Source organism: Petaurus breviceps, unplaced genomic scaffold (assembly GCF_028583685.1).
Source record: "Petaurus breviceps papuanus isolate PSGF00001 unplaced genomic scaffold, PetGlider_PUasm1.0 90897, whole genome shotgun sequence".
NCBI classification, from domain to species: Eukaryota; Metazoa; Chordata; class Mammalia; order Diprotodontia; family Petauridae; genus Petaurus; species Petaurus breviceps.
In genome coordinates this window covers 14,449,074-14,466,675 of record NW_027187374.1, presented here as the reverse complement: position 1 = coordinate 14,466,675, position 17,602 = coordinate 14,449,074, and the positions used below count along the sequence as shown (strand labels likewise).

At 35.5% G+C, this 17,602-nt stretch overlaps 1 protein-coding gene across 3 annotated transcripts in view; it reads right to left on the bottom strand.

The window, feature by feature from the left end:
* The window catches only part of NCAM2 (neural cell adhesion molecule 2), a 311,641-nt gene that overhangs the window by 13,831 nt on the left and 280,208 nt on the right, over positions 1–17,602 (bottom strand). For all 3 annotated transcript variants that reach the window (XM_069075045.1, XM_069075047.1, XM_069075048.1), the window contains one exon: positions 10,584–10,703. In XM_069075045.1, the coding sequence (XP_068931146.1) occupies positions 10,584–10,703 (120 nt within the window). The remainder of the gene's footprint in view (positions 1–10,583; positions 10,704–17,602) is intronic.

Sequence of the window (17,602 nt, the reverse complement as noted above, 5' to 3'; positions counted from 1 at the left end):
CACTTACTAGCTATGTGATTTTGGGAAAGTCACTTAACCCCAATTGCCCTACTTTTCCCCCTCTAAAAAAAAAAAGAAAAAAAATCATTTCAGTCTTCTTGACTACTAATTCTTCTACCTAACCGCCTCACAGATATTTGTTTTTCTAAGATGTTTGCTTTCTGTTTTCAAGAGAAACCAACTTCTCTAAGACTCCTTGGTTACCTTTTTTGGTATGGGTTTGTGTGTATATAGATGGAAGTGGATCAAATACAACAGAAAAGTGAGTGATAGATGGCTAAGAGCTTTGAGGGGGAAAAAGTCCTTAGAAAAAAAGAGAAGAAAATTATTTGCTGGGATGACTGGTTTAGTACTTGAGACAAATGCAAGAAATTTTTACTAACATGCATTGTTACAGCTCCCCAAAAGCAAAGAAAGATTAAATGAATATGGACCATCTGAGATCCCCTAGATAAAAGGGGATAGTAATATTTTGATGGAAAGAGCTGGGAAAGAGGGGGTTCTGTTTCCATGAAGTTGTGAACCAAAGACAGAGTATCTAGGGTTCCTTTTTATAATAACTATCCCCATCAATTGTGTGGGTATGTACATATATATAGGAACTATAAACACTAAGTACTAGGTACTAAATATACACATATGAATGATGTGTGTAGTGTATATATGTGTAAATATGCATATAAACATGTGTGTATATATACATATAAATCCTGTCTCCTCTGATGTGTGTGCATGTGTGTGCTCTTGTTTTGTTTAGGTGACACAGAGCAGTGAGCCTGAGACAAATACTTCAACCTTAAATGCCACCAACAGAGAAGGAGATCCACTCCTCGTTGGGCTTGCCAGAAGACATGGACCTGGATGAAACTGGACATTGCAGAGGTGAGGTAAAATCTCGGCAGTCCTGAAACAGGCTTTGTGTTTTGATGTTTTCATGTGTCAATTTCCAGATAGGTATAACAGCAGGTTATACAACAGGTATACAACAATTTTTATATCCTGTTCTGTCTTTCTGTCAATATGGGTTCTGTTACACATTTTTTTTTTGTGTATAAGATACCAATAGATATCAATACCTGATAAGATATAAATAGATATTAATAACTGATACATTGAGTACATTACTATTCTCAAACTAGACTCTAAATTCTAAGCTCTCAGTAATTTCCCCCAGGTGTTTGGGGTGTACTAAGCCAAAGGGTGTGAGAAACAAGGCCAGGTTCCCCCAAGACTTGACCTGGTCACAAAATATTTAGCTCCAGAGCTAAGAGGGGACCCCTTAGTGTGTGGGAGAGGGAGAGAGAGAGAGAGAGAGAGAGAGAGAGAGAGAGAGAGAGAGAGAGGGTTCAGTGTCACTGTCCTCTGAACCTAGTAGAAGTTTGTTATATTAATAACAATGATTATAAAAATAATTAACATTTATGCAGCACTTTAAATTTTGCAGAGCACTTTGCATATATTATGTGTTCTATTTTGATATCTCCCATTCCAGATGGTAGCTTGATTCTCTTTTTACAAATGAATTTGTTCTTCAAACAAATATAGATCTAAATAATTGCTCATGGGTAGGCAGAGCCAATATAACAAAATATGACAATACAACTGAAATTAATTTACTTAGTGTTATACCAATCAGACTATCAAAGGATTATTTTATAAAGTTAGAAAAAATAATAAAATTCATCTGGAGGAACAAAAAGTCAAAATATCAAGGGAATCAATGAAAAAAATGGGAAGGGGACCTAGACGTACCAGATAACAAATTATACTACTAAGATGTCATAATGGAAAAAATTTAGTATTAGATAAGAAATAAAGTGGGTGATCAATGGAATAGACTAGGTATACAATGTACAGAAAAAAATGAGCATCGTAACCTAGTGTTTAATACACCTGAAGATCTACACTATTGTTGCAAGAACTCACTATTTGAAAAACAAAAACCTGCTGGGAAAACTGGAAAGAAGTCTGCAAAAACTAAGCAGAGACCAAACATCTCACATTGTATATATACATATACACATACACATACATATACATATACACTCCAAATGGGTACATGATCTAAACATAAAGAGTGATATATAAGTAAATTAGTGGAATGTGAAATAAATTATCTGTCAAATCTATGGATAAGGGAAGAGTTCATGACCAAACAAGAGAAAAAGAGGTTTGTTGAAGGAAAAAACTATAATTTTGATTATGTAAAATTTAAAAATTGCACAAATAATAATGTTAAATTAGGAGAAAAGCAGAAAAATTTTTTGGGGGGAAATCTTTGCAGCAAATTTTTTTGATGATCTCAAATATATAAGAAACCGAGCCACATCTAATTAGAAGAGCCATGTCCCAATTGATAAATGGTCAAAGGAAAGGAACAGGCACTTTTCAGAGGAAGAAATTAAAGCTATCAACAGTCACATGAAAATATGCTCTAAATCACTAAAAGAAAAATGCAAATTAAAACAAATTAAAACAACTCTGTACCACTTCACACCCATCATATTGGCTAAGATGGAAAAGAAATGACAAATGCTGGGAAATGTATGGACAAATGTGGGAAAGTATGTACACTAAATGCACTCAATGTGAACTAGTCCAACCATTCTGGAAAGCAATTTAGAACTATGGTCAATAATCTATTAAACTGGGCATAACCTCTAACCTAGCAATGTCACTACTAGGTCTATACCTCCAAAGGGATAAAAGAAAAAGGAATAAGACCCAAATGTTTTTTTTTTCATTTTTCAAATGCTTTATTAACTTCTGATTGACAGCATTCATTTCTGCCAGATTTTGTTACAAATTTTCTCCCCGTTTTTCCCCTACCTACCGCCCCAAAATAGCAGTCCCACAGGATATCCCTTCCTCCCATCTGCTCTCTCCCATCTTCTCCCATACCCCTTTCGACTTTTTCAGTAGGGCAGGGTGGATCTCTATGCCCCAGTGCCTGTATATCTTATCTCCCAATTACATGTAAAATAGTATTAATAATAGTATATATACATATATATGTATATATATGTATATATATATATATATCACTTGATTTTAAAACATTGAATTCCAGATTCATTCCCTTCCTCCCTTGTCACCCACACTCACTGGGAAGATAAGCAGTTCAGTATAGGTTGTACATGTGCAGCTAATGCAAAACATTAACAGAATAGATATATTGTAGAAGACTGACTATATTACCCTCCCTTCTATCCCACCTCCCAACTTGTCATATTCTCTACTTTGATCCTGTCCCTTTTCAAAAGTGGGTGCTTCCAGCCTGCCTTCCCTGTCATCCCCTTCACCCCTACTCTCCTGTAGGGTGAGATACCTTATTTAGTGTGTATTTAATTCCCTCCCCCAGCCAAATTTAATGGGAATAAGGTTGACCCATTCCCTTTTGCCTTCCTATTTTCCCCCTCCATTGTAACCATTTTCCCTTCTATATGAGATAGTTTACCCCATTCTGTCTCTCCCCATCTCCTCTCATTATATTCCTCTCTCACATCTTAATTTCACCTCTTAAGTATCATCCCTTTCTGTTAAATTGGTCCTGTGCCCTCTATCTTGTATACCTGTAAACATATATACACATATTCACATATATTCATATGCCCATATACCCTCATATATAGACATATATATATATTTCTAATCCCTTCAACTATTTTCATACTGAGAAGTTTCATCAGCTACAATTATTGTTTTTCCATGTAGGAATGTTAATAGATCAACTTTGATAAGTTTCTTATGATTTCTTTTCCTGTTTACCTTCTCGTGCTTCTCTTGCTCCTGGTATTTGAATGTCAAATTTTCTATTCAACTCTGTTTTTTTCAGCAAGAATGCTTGAAAGTCCTCTATTCCACTGAATAACCATATTTTCCCCTGAAACATGATACTCAGTTTTGCTGGGTAGGTGATTCTTGGTTTTAATCCCAGCTCTTTTGACCTCCAGAATATCATATTCCAAGCCCTTCGATCCCTAAGTGTAGAAGCTGCCAGATCCTGGGTTATCCTGATTGTACTTCCAAAATGTTCAAATTGCTTCTTCCTGGCTGCTTATAATATTCTCACCTTAATCTAGGAATTCTGGAACCTGGCTATAATATTCCTAGGAGTTTTCTTTTTAGGATCTTTTTCAGGAGGTGATCGGTGGATTCTTTCAACCTCTATTTTGTCTTCTGGTTCTAAAACATCAGGGCAGTTTCTTTGAGAAATTCCTGGAGGATGATTTCTAGGTTCTTTCTTTGATCATGGCTTTCAGGTAGTCCAATAATTTTTAAATTATCTCTCTTGGATCTGTTTTCCAGGTCAGTGGTTTTTCCCATGAGATATTTCACATTGCCTTCTATTCTTTCATTTGTTTGGATCTGTTTAACAGCATCTTGATTTCTCATAAAGTCATTAGCTTCCATTTGCTCCAATCTAATTCTGAAGCAATGATTCTCCTCAGTGAGCTTTTGAGATTCTTTTTCCATCTGGCAAATTCGGCTTTTTAAGGCATTCTTCTCCTCATTGCCTTTTTGAGCCTCTTTTGCCATTTCAGTTAGTCTGTTTTTTAAGGTGTTATTTTCCTCAGTCAGGCTGTTGACTCTCATTTCATAATTTTCTTGCATCATTGTCATTTCTCTTCCCAATTTTTCCTCCACTTCTCTTATCTGCTTCTTATGGCCTGTAACCAGCTTGTATTTTCCTTTGAGGCTTTTGGTGGAGGCGTTCTGACTTCACTGTCTTCCTCCTGTTCCATGCTTTGCTCCTTTTTTGTCCCCAAAAGAAGAGTCTAATGTTGGAATCTTCTTTCTGCTTTGTTTCCTTTGCCTGGTCATGTCGCCCCTCAGTCACTTGACCCCTGGGCTTTTTGCTACAGTAGGACTCTGCCGCCAGACAGAGGAGCTTTTGTCCCAAATGCTGGGGTTTTCTCAGCTACTGAAGGTATTAGATGGGTGCCCTCTCTGAGGCCTCCACACCCTTTGGCAACCTGGAAACACATCCCAGGACCTCCACCCTAGACTGCAATCCAGACCCAAACAGGTTAAAACAAGAGCAATTACCCCTCAGAATTGTTGCTTGGTCTCTCTACACTCTGCAGGCCAGGAGCTGAAGCTGCCACTGTGGCGCTGGCTGGCTGTGCTGACATCTCAGAGGCTTCTGGCCTAGGGGGCAAAAGCCGATGTACTCCCTCTTACTGGGTCCCAAAGTCCAGACTGCACTGACCTCTCACTTTGTCCTTCGCATCTGTGTGTTGATAAGTCTGGAAATAGACACAGCTGCTGCTGAACTGGAATCCCTCCTACCGGCCTCCATTCTCTACTTTGATCCCATCCCTTTTCAAAAGTGGGTGCTTCCAACTTCCCTCCCCCCCAGCCTGCCATCCCTTCCATCATCCCTCCTCTCATCCCCTTCCCCCCTACTCCCCTGTAGGGTGAGATACCCTATTTAGTGTGTATTTCATTCCCTCCCCAAGCCAAATTCAATGAGAATAAGGTTGACCCATTCCCTTTTGCCTTCCTATTCTTCCCCTCCATTGTAACCATTTTCCCTTGCCTCTTCTATATGAGATAGTTTACCCCATTCTGTCTCTCCCCATCTCCTCTCATTATATTTCTCTCTTACCTCTTAATTTCACCTTTTAAATATCATCCCTTCCTATTAAATTGGTCCTGTGTCCTCTATCTATGTATACTTGTACACATATGTACACACATTCATATATGTATCCATACCCCCATATACCCTCCTATGTAGACATATATATGTATGTTTGTGTATATATGTATATATATATATATATATATATATATATATACACACATTCTTATTTCCTTCAATTAGTCTCATATAGTTCAACTTTGATAAATTCCTTATGATTTCTCTTCCCTGTTTACCTTCTCATGCTTCTCTTGCTTCTTGTATTTGAATGTCAAATTGTCTATTCAACTCTGTTTTTTTCATCAAGAATGTTTGAAAGTCCTCTATTCCACTGAATGACCATATTTCCCCCTGAAACATGATACTCAGTTTTGCTGGGTAGGTGATTCTTGATTTTAATCCCAGCTCCTTTGCCCTCTAGAATATCATATTCCAAGCCCTTCGATCCCTCTGTGTAGAAGCTGCCAGATCCTGAGTTATCCTGATTGTGTTTCCACAATATTCAAATTGTTTCTTCCTGGCTGCTTGTAATATTCTCTCCTTGATCTGGGAATTCCAGAAACTGGCTATAATATTCTTAGGAGTTTTCTTTTTTGGGATCTTTTTCAGGAGGTGATCAGTGGATTCTTTCAATCTCTATTTTGCCCTCTGGTTCTAAAACATCAGGGCAGTTTTCCTTGAGAATTTCTTGGAGGATGATTTCTAGGTTCTTTCTTTCATTGTTGCTTTCAGGTAGTCCAATAATTATTAAATTATCTCTCCTGGATCTATTTTCCAGGTCAATGGTTTTTCCCATGAGATATTTCACATTGCTTTCTATTCTTTCATTTGTTTGGATCTGTTTAACAGCATCTTGATTTATCATAAAGTCATTAGCTTCCATTTGCTCCAATCTAATTCTGAAGCAATGATTCTCCTCAGTGAGCTTTTGAGATTCTTTTTCCATCTGGCAAATTTGACTTTTTAAGACTTTCTACTTCTCATTGCCTTTTGAGCCTGTTTTGCCATTTGAGTTAGTTTATTTTTTAAGGTGTTATTTTCTTCAGTCAGGTTGTTGACTCTCCTTTCGTAATTTTCTTGCATCGTTCTCATTTCTCTTCCCATTTTTTCCTCCACTTCTCTTATCTGCTTCTTAAGGTCCTCTATGGCCTGTAACCAGTTCATATTTTCCTTTGAAGCTTTTGGTGCAGGAGCTCTGACTTCATTGTCTTCCTCCTGTTCCATACTTTGATCCCTTTTGTCCCCAAAATAGGAGTCTAATGTTGGATTCTTCTCTTTGCTCTGCTTCCTTTGACTGGTAATATTGCTACTCAATTACTGGACTTTTGGGCTTTTTGCCACAGTAGCACTCTGCTACCAGATGGGGAGCTTTGTCCCAAATTGCTGGGGTTTCCTCAGCTGCCAGAGGTATTAGTTGGGTGCCCTCTCTGAAGCCTCCACACACTCTGGCAAGTTGGTCACACATCCCAGGACCTCCACCCTAGACCGCAATCCCGATCCAAGCAGGTTAAAGCAAGAGTTATTACCCCTCAGACTTGTTGCTTGGTCACCCTACACTCTGCAGGCCAGGAGCTAAAGCTGACAAATGGCGCAGCAGCTTCTCGCCCCAGGGGCAAGAGCCAATGCACTCCCAACTACCGGATCCCAAAGTCCACACTGCACTGATCTCTCACTTTTCCTTAGCATCTATGTGTTGATAATTCTGGAAATGGCCAAAGCTTCTGGTGATCTGAAGTCCCTCCAGCCGGCGGCTGGTCAGGCCTGACCTAGGCCTAAAACCTCAGAGTGGGGCTGGTGTTGGCACCCAAATCACTGTGCTGGCCAATTCCTGTCATCCTGCCGGGCTGTCCTCAGGAGGAAGTTAGCTCTACTGTGTCTTTTTGTGGGTTTTGTAGCTCCAAAATTTGTTCAGAGTCCCCTTTGCAGAGGTCCTGTTTCTACTCTGCCATCTTGACTCTGCCCCTAAGACCCACATGTTAAAAATATTTATAGCAGTTCTTTTTGTCATGGCCAACAACTGGAAATTGAGAGGATGCCCATAAACTGAGGAATGGCTAAACAAATTATAGTATATGTGAATGTGATAAAACAGTATGTGCTATAAGAAATGAAGTAGTTTCAGAAAGACCTGGAAGACTTATATGAAGTTATGCAATGTGAAGTGAGGAGAACAATTTACATAGTAACAGCACTATTGTAAAGATAAGCAACTGTGTAACTGTGATCAACACAATGACCCACTACAGCTCCAAAAGATTCATGATGACAATGCTATTCTCCTCCCAATAGAGAACTGATGAACTTGAGTGCAGAATGAAGCATATTTTTTCTCTTTCTTTCTCTCTCTTCCACCCCAAAACATAGCTAATGTGGAAATTTGTTTTGCTTGATTTCACATTTGTAGTGTGCTTTGTGTTTCTTGCCTTCTCAATTAGTGGTGGAGTGAGTGAGAGAAAGGAAAGAATCTGGAACTGAAAATAAAATAAAATTGAATGAAAAAAATTAGAATGCATCTGTTCCCACTGTCAACAGGCATGTTGTTACTTGAGCTCAGGGTATATGGGGGTCATAGTTCTGAGTTTTCTATTTCTCAAATTATCTGTGGTAAGACCCTGCAGTTCTCATTTGAGATGATAAAAGACCTTCTTGGGGACTATCAAGTCACAATTTTATTTTGTGAACAATATTATAACTCTCCCAGGAGAACCTTAATACTCAATTTTGGATCTCACTTAGATTTCTCTTAGCAAAATAAGCCAATTAGAACACTGTTGTCCCTGAGAAGGTGAGTGCTGGTCTCAGAGGCAACACTGTATCCCTTTTATCTGTACAGGGGTGGTGTTAAAGTGTAACTAGTGGAGAAAATGTTTCTGATGAGCTGACCTAGTAGGTATGGCCTATAAGCATTTCAACACCACTCTGGTTGGAGTGTTGGGAATAAATCAAAGAAATCACAGATCCTTTGCACTCCACAGAGACACCTGATGCTATGTATTTATTTTTTGGAAAAATTTTTGGCTTTTTTTTTTGGAGGGGGGAGGGCAGGGCAATTTAGGTTAAGTGACTTGTCCAAGGTCACACGGCTAGTAAGTGTTAAGTGTCTGAGGCTGGATTTGAACTCAGGTCCTCCTGAATTCAGGGCTGGTGCTCTATCCACTGTGCCACCTAGTTGCCCTGATGCTACATATTTATATACAAAACGGTGGCCATCCCATGGAGCACTTTTTGAGATGGGTCTGCTTCTTGGTTTCTCCCTATGCACAATCCATGGGATGTCTACTGTTACATGTAGGTGTATAATACAATGTCAAGTGAATAAAACAGTCAGCCTTGGAGTCAGAGAGATGTGGGTTTAAATTCTACTTTTGAAATTTGCTAGCTGTCTAACCTTTGGCAAGTCAGTTAACCTCTTGTTGTTATAGGCTGCTTCCTATGGCTATAAACTGAAGAGTAGTACATAGACTCCTAGCCTGATGAAGTCACAGTTTGGGAAGTACATCTCTATATAAATTAAGATATATGTGTATATCTATATATTACTGTCCATATATAGATAAAAGTATATGTATGTACATATACATATAAATATTTTAAAAATAAAAACAAATCTGTTTTTTATTTTGGATGTTTACTGAAATAGATCTGTACAGAAATATAAAGGCTAAATAGGTTTCTTTTCTATTTGCATTAATTTTTATCTTTGTCCATTGATTTCATTCTTTTTTTTTTTTTAAAGCAATTGGGGTTAATTAACTTCCTCAAGGTTACACAGTCAGTTTTTTTTGTGTGTGTGTGTGTAGGTGTTAAATATCTGAGGCCAGAACTGATCCTGGGTCCTCCCGACTCCAGGGCTGGTGCTCTTACTCACTGAGCCACCTAGCCGCCCCCATTGATTTCATTCTTATGACAGTGTTGTCCAAATAGACCTAACAGCCCTGAATGATTCTATAATTCTTAGTATTAACTTATACATCCAACTAGTATTCCCAGTTACTCAAACTTTTCTTGTTCTCTCCCTTTCTGAAATCCTAATCTTTTCAGAACTCAAGTTCCATGTAGTTTTCTTTTCAAAAGACAATTTTCAGTCAGAGCTTTTTACCTTATACATATAGTGAATTGATTGCTAGTAGTTGGCTTATTTCGGATACAGGTTTGAACTCCTGACTCCAAGGCTGGTGCTCTATTCACTGCATCACCTAGCTGCCTCAGTGTGTGTGTTTTTTTCTTTTAAATATGTATATGGGAATGAAAGAAAAATGATAAGGGAAATAATTAATTTAATCTAATACAATTGTAAGTAAAATTATAGTTCTAGTTTTATCTTAAAAAATTTTAAAATATGTTAGGGCATTAACACACTCATTGGACCATTTCTGCACCTGGAACAGATCTAATAGTTCATAAATATGAATGCTATTTTCCTTGCAAGTCACTAACTTATTACTTAACTTACCAAATATCGACACAATTGTCATTAATGTAGATATGATACACTAAGATTATTTCTAATTCTTCTTTACAAATCTTTAGTTCTCTTGAATACCTAAATATGTGATTCTGAATTCAGAATGCTGTCATGTCAGTTTCAAGATACAGAACACCCAAATGTTTTGTCAAACACTGCACATTTGAGAAGGCCAACTATATTTTTCAAATGTTTATTTTTTATGATACAAAATTAGTACCTATGAACAAAACTCTGTTCCTACTTGTAAACTTAAAAAATCTGAATTAGAATTTAGCAATATATTGATAACTGATTTCTCTCTGGGCATTGTTCTGAAGTAAATTCTTAGATGTCTCAAAGGACAATGGGCCCGTGAAGTTCATAGGTATACTTTTTTTTTTTTTTTGCTTTTTGGAGGGCAATTGGGGTTAAGTGTAGGGATCTCACTAATGCTTATTCAAAGAAAATTTAAAATTCAAGGCTACATACTCAGGTTCTGTGAGTGGAGTGGTTTCATTTGGTTCATTTATTGGGCTTCCATCTTCGTGACTGGTAATTCTTTCATCCTCTGTTCTCATTTCCACTATTGGTTCTTTTGATCCATCTTTCCTAAAAAGAATTGAAAAATTTTTTTTAACATGCTTAATGTAATAAAAATATCATCCAGTGTGTGACACAATCTCCCAAAGAATAATATTTCCAGATTTGAAGAAGCTTCAAGAATTTGTCCCTTAAGTTCCCAAAAGATTTTGGCTCAGTACAAAGAGGAGAGAGAAATAAAGTTACTAGAAATATATAACTTATTAGAAAACTAGTTTCAACAAGCAAAACATTCAAAAGTTTTGAATAGCACTTTTTTTTTCTGCTGCAGCTTTCTGGATATTGTAGGCATACATCTTATAAAGAAGAAACAGATTATAGAATTTGAAGGCTGAAAAAGGGATCTTCTAGCTCAATCCTTTGATTTACTGATGAGGAAATTAAAGGTCAGGGAAGTGAGGTGACCTGCTCAGGAAATCAATGGCAATGTGGGAATTAGAGCCCAGACTCCCTAACTTCTAGACCACTCTTCTTTCCAATAGATTATGCTGTTTTCTAATAGTAAGGAAGGTTAAAGCACTTCCATGTTCTATGTGCCATAGTTGCTAAAATGGCTAATGCAATCTTAGGTGGCATTAATAGATTCAGGTTAAACCAATAAAGGGAAATAGTAGCCACTTTTCATTCTTCATGGGAAAAAAAATCATCATCCTTAATATTAAATCATATTCTATGCATGTCTCTCTACAAAGTGATACCATAGTGTAATGAAGATTCTGGGTTCTCAAAAGCCATGCTAGTAGAGCAAAATAAGAAGCTTTTAATATGATCTTGGAAAAAGACTAACAATTTTCTGAGCATCAGCCTAGCTAAAAGCATGAAGAGACTCATTACTATACTTGCCATTAGGTGAATTATTTGGCCATGGTGACATATTAAACAAAGAAATATGCAAAATAGCCATCAGTCCTCTGAAGGTCCCTTTTACTTCTGCAGTGGTGATGGCAGGGTAATAAAAAAAGGCTAGAAGATGCAAAGAATAAGACAGGCTTTAGACTGTCTATAAATATTAACCACTTGGGATTCTAATTATGAGATTCTTGTCCAGTGACCAACAAAAAGCCACACCCCTAAAGGAACTGAATCATATTAAAATTAAGATTCTTACTTTTATTTTTGGAGGTAGGGCAGTTGGGATTAAGTGATATGCCCAAGGTCACACGGCTAGTTTTTTGTGTTAAGTGTCTGAGGCCAGATTTGAACTCAGGTCCTCCTGACTCCAGGGCCGGTACTCTGTTCACTGCACCAAGTAGCCGCCCCAAGATTCTTACTTTTAATGAAACCAGTAGACAAAAATAAGTTGCATGTACATGGAAGGATGGTTCATAGGTCCTCTTTGGTGAGGCAAATAAAGGAGTTATGAAATTGGTTTTATTATGCATCCAAAAGTAAAAAGAAACATCATTTTATGAAATACTTGATCACCTCATTGCATCATTTACTGCATTTGTAAAAAAAAAAAAAAGACTACAACTTTATAGTTGAAAGTAGTTTAAGCACCAGCCTCTGCTTCAGAAGGTGAGGAGGTAGGAAAGTTCTACAGGTAACATAAGGATAAATAAAAAAAATATTAAGTGTGCAAAGTATTGCATAGTGAACTGCTGGGAAACAAACAGAAAAATAAGACAGTCCCTTCTTTCAAGGAACTCATTTCTTTTTCAAAAATTTTCTTTTATAAACAAGTTTTTATTGATATATTCTCTTTTTTTACATCATCATAGGCGTCCCCAGTATTCCTATGGCTTCTTCCAGAAAGTTAGTCCTTCTAACAAACAATATTTTTAAAGAAAAAAAATCAGGACAAATGACTGATATACATTGGAAAAAGTCTGAAAACTATCTTCACAAGGGTGGGCTTGGGGTGTCTTCTCATATCTTTTCATTTTTAAGTCCTGCTTGATCAAAATTTGCTTTTGCTTTGGTGCATGGATTTTTCATTTACATCATAATTAGGGTATTCTGCTAACTTCACTCTGCATGATGTAGATCTTTATGTGTTTCTCTGCATTTATCCTACACCTCAATTCTTATACCACAGTTAAGATTCCATTACATTCAACACAATTTTTCTCTAGTCATTCCACAATCATTAGCATAAATTTTGTTTTTAATTCTTTGTTATCACATAAAGTCCTTTTATAAGTATTTTGGTGCATATAGAGAGTTTTTTCTTATTGATAATTTCCTTAGGAAATAAGCCCAGGAACAGAACCTTTGGTTCAAAAGATAGAGATATTTTAGTCACTTTGCATAATTTCAAATTGCTTTCCAAAATGGTTGTACCATTCCACAGATCCACTAACACTATTTTACTGTGCCTATAATTCCATAACACCTCCAACATTGACTATTGCTATTTTTGTCATCTTTGCCAATTTACAGACTATGAGATGGAACCTCAGGGTTGTTTTGATTTGTATTTCTTTGATTACTAGTGATTGGGAGCATTCTTCCATGTGGTTGTAAATAGTGTGCAATTTTTCTTTTGAAAACTGACTGCTCCTATCTACTGGGGAATGGCTATTAGTTACATACAAATATATAAATCTCTATATATGAATTATATATAATACAAAATAAAAATTATATATGTATATAATGGATACCAAACTTCGGTACAAAGATTTTTTCCCCATTTAATCACTTCCCTTCTCATCCTAGGTTCGTTAATTTCGTCAATACAGAAGCTTTTCAGTTTCAGTTAATCAAAGTTATCTATTTTAGCTTTTGTAGGTTTTTTTTTTTGGTTAAGAATACATATCCTACCCACAGAAGGGAGATAGATATACATGATCTTCTCCCCTGATTTTTTAAATGAAATAATTTTCTATTAAGATCACATATCCATTTAGAATGTACTGTGGAATTTAATGTAAGAAATTGATCCAAACCTAATTTCTTCTAGACTGCTTTGCAGTTATCCAACAGTTTAAAAAAATCAAATAAGGAGTTTTTTTCCCCTAGGTAATCTATATTTTCTACTTTATTAAACACTGGATTATTGAGTTCCATTTTTTTTTTAAAGCAATTGGGGTTAAGTAACGTGCTGAGTATCTGAGGCTGGAACCGATCCCAGGTCTCCCGACGCCAGGGGCGAGACTCTTACTCACTGCACCACCTGGCTGCCCCTAAGGAATTGGGGTTAAGTAACTTGCTCAAAGTTACATGGCCAGTTATTTTGTGCGGGTGTTAATCATTGAGTTATTTTTAGACTAATACCACATAGTTTTTTTGTTGTTGCTGTTTTTTTACTAATACCATATAGTTTTAACGACTACTGCTTTATGGTATAATTAGATGTCTGGAAGTACTAATCCCTCTTCATCCCTATTTCTTTTCATCATTTCTCTTGATAGTCTAGATCTTTTGTTCATCCAATGAATTTTATTATTTTTATCAAGTTCAATTAAGCATCTTTTCAGTAATTTGATTGCTATATCATTATAAGTTATAATATTGAAAAGTGATTTGGAAGCCTTATAATTTTTATCATATTGGCATGGCCTAGAGACATAAGCACTGAATATTCCTCCAGTTATTTAAATTATTCTTGCTTTCTTTAAGGAGTACTTCGTCATTTAATCTATACAGATCTTTTATGTGCTTTGGTGTGTCCTTCTCAAGATATTTTATGCATTTTTTAGTTATTTGGAAAGAAATTTCCTGTTCTATTATGGCTTCTTGGATTTTGTTATTATACATAAATGCTGTTGGCTTTTGAGCCTACAATTGTGCTGAAAGCTATTAATTGCATCAATTAGTATCTTTGCTGACTCTCTAGGATATTCTATGTATACCATCATATCATCAGCAAATAGGGACAATTTTATTTCCTCTTTAGCTATCTCTATCCCTTTAATTTCCTTCTCTTTTATTATTGCTGTTGCTAGCATTTCTAGAACTATATTAAATAAGAGGGGGTCGAGTGAGCATCTTTGCTTCACTCCTGAATTTACTGTGGAAGGTTCTAGTGCATCCCCATTAAATATGATACTTGCTTTTGGTTTTAGATAGATGCTTGTTATATATTTTTTTAAAGGTCCTTCTATGCCTCTACCTTGCAGAGTTTTTTTTAATAAGCAAAAAAGAGTACTGTATTTTGAAAAAGGCTTTTGTGAATTTGTTGAGATGACCACATGCTTTTGGATGTTTTAGTTTTTAATATGATTGATTACATGAATTATTTTCCTGATGCTGAACCACTTTTGCATACTTGGTACAAATCCCACTTATTCATAATGAATATTTCTTGTATAAATCATTGTAGTGTGTTTATTAGGATTTTGTTTAAAATAATTGAGTGTATATTCATTAATTACATTGGCCTACAGCTGTTCTGTGTTTTATACTACCCTGTTTTAGGCATTAGGGCAATATTTGTCTCACAAAATGATACTAGTAGGGGACTATTTTTCTGTTTGTGAGAATAATTTGTAAAGTATTGGTACTAATTGTTCTTTTAAAAATTTGATAGAATTCTCCTGTGAATCAAGATCCAGGGTCTCCCCTCTTTCCTTGTGCTTTGGTAATTCCTTTACAGCCATATCTATTTTCTTTTCTTAGATTGGGTTATTTAAAATTTTTATCTGGACTTGTGATGTTTGAATAGTTATATTTTTGAAGATTTTAAATTCTTTTGTGTTTTCCATTGTATTAGCATAATATGTTCTGATTACTCTTTTTATTTCTTCTGGTTTTGTTGTGATTTCCCTTGCTCATTTGCTATTTAATTGATTTGATTTTCTGCTATCTTTAATCAAATTAGCTAAACTTTTATATATTTTATTAGTCTTCTCAAAGAACTAGGTTTTAGTTTTAATTTTATTTTCTCTGAGGATTTTTGGTTTCTAATATATCTATTTCCTCTCTATTTGTTAAAACCTCGTTTATGCTTATTTTAAGTTTGTTTATTTGTTGGTCTAATTTTTGAAAAAATCATTATTCTGTATGCTAATCTTTTAAAATTTTCTTAATATGTTTGTAGAGACATGATTTTTCCCCTGAGGAATTCTTTAGCTGCATCCCAGAAATTTTGGCACATTATCTCATCATTTTCATTTTCTTTAATATAATTATCAATTGTTGCTATGATTTATTCTTTAACCCACTCATTAGTTATGATTTTGTTGTTAAGTTTCTATTTGGGTCCATGTCTTTTATTTGTGGTCCCTGAACCAATGATTATTTTTACTATGTTACGGTCTATAAAGAATATATTTATTATTTTTGCCTTTTTACATTTGTTCGTAATATCTCAGTGTCTTAATATATGTTCAGTTTTTGTAAAACTTTCATGATGCACTAAGATACATATATATGTAAATATATATTTTTATTCTTTTTGTAATCTCACTATGAAGATGCCACAAATCTTTTAGCTCTAGTTTCTTTCAGAAATTTGTTCAGTTTTATATAATCCTTTTCGTTTAGTTTTTTGTTAGATTTATTTAAAATGGAGGGAGGGATATAGAAGTCTCCCATCACTGTTATGTTACTGTTTATGTTTTCCTTTAACTCAGTTAATATTTCTTTTATGCATTTGGATGTGAAGATGTTTAGAACACATAATTTATCACCAATTTGATGTCTATGGTTCCTTTCAGTATAATGTAATTTCCTTGTTTATCCCTTTTTACTTTTTGAATGTTAGTTTTCTTTGCCAGAAAGCTTTTTGTCAAAAGCTCCTGCTTTTTTTGAATTCACTTGATGTATAATAAATTTTTTTTCTATTCCTTCACTTTTAATTTGTGTACAAATTGTGGAATTTTGTTATCCAATTCTTCGCTTTTCAATTTACATTTAAAGTGATGAGAGTTATGCTCATATTTTCCTCCAACTGTCTATAATGTTTTTTCAAGTTATGCCTTTTCTTCTTTTGCTCTATACATAGTACTATTTTCCTTGAGCTATTGCAACTTGATCTTTTTAAAGGTAGCCCAATTACCAATAGTTTTCTTCTCACCACCAATAGCCCCTCTCATTTGTTATGTCTTTGCTTTTGGAATTTTACTTATTTATTCATTTTTCTTTCTGGTTTTATGTTTATTTAATTCTTGCTTTCTTTTTCCCCCTCTCAGTTAAATAGATTTCTGCTTTATTTGCTCCCCTCAACTAATCTTATTCATTACTTTTTATATTTCATTTTTTTGGTGCCCATTTCCAAAGAAGCTTTCTCTTACTCTTTCATTATCTACCCTCCCTTTTTATCTAAATACTCATTCTCTGGCTCATGAACTTTATAATTTTATATATATATGTATATAATTTATAATTATAGACATAATGACATGGGCATATAATACATTGCCATCTATTCCTCTGCTTCCTTCCCCCATTTCACGCACCCTTCCATTCTGTAAGTAGTGCTACAGGACACCCTAACACTGATTTGTCCATAGGGAGGCTGTTGCCAGGTTCTGTTCATAGTGACCCCTATCCTCCTCTTCACTGACACCTTCACTTGACTTCTGCCTTCACCACTGTCTCCTTGTGTACATTTGGAAAGCAGTCTCTACTGTCACTCTGTTGCTGTTGTTGTCCTTGGCTGGCATATTAATTCACCCTTCCTGAATTTCTTTTATCTGGGGTTTTTGAAAAGCAAGTAACGTCTTCAGATCTGGTTTTCTTTCTGAGAATGTTTCAAATATCTCTTTATTGTTTAATGTAATTCTTTTTTCATTTAAAGTTAAGTTCTGATATGCAAAAAAATCTCAAATAGGGATATAAAGAGTCAGATAGGACTGAAACAACACAACAACAGAAACATCTAGAAAGGGAAGCAGTGATATAAAGAGTCAATATGGCTTCATCAAGAATAGGACATTACAGAGTAACTATTTCCTTTTTCGGGGCAGAGTTATAAATGTTGTAGATGAAAGAAATTCTATAGTCTACCTATCTATAGGAAA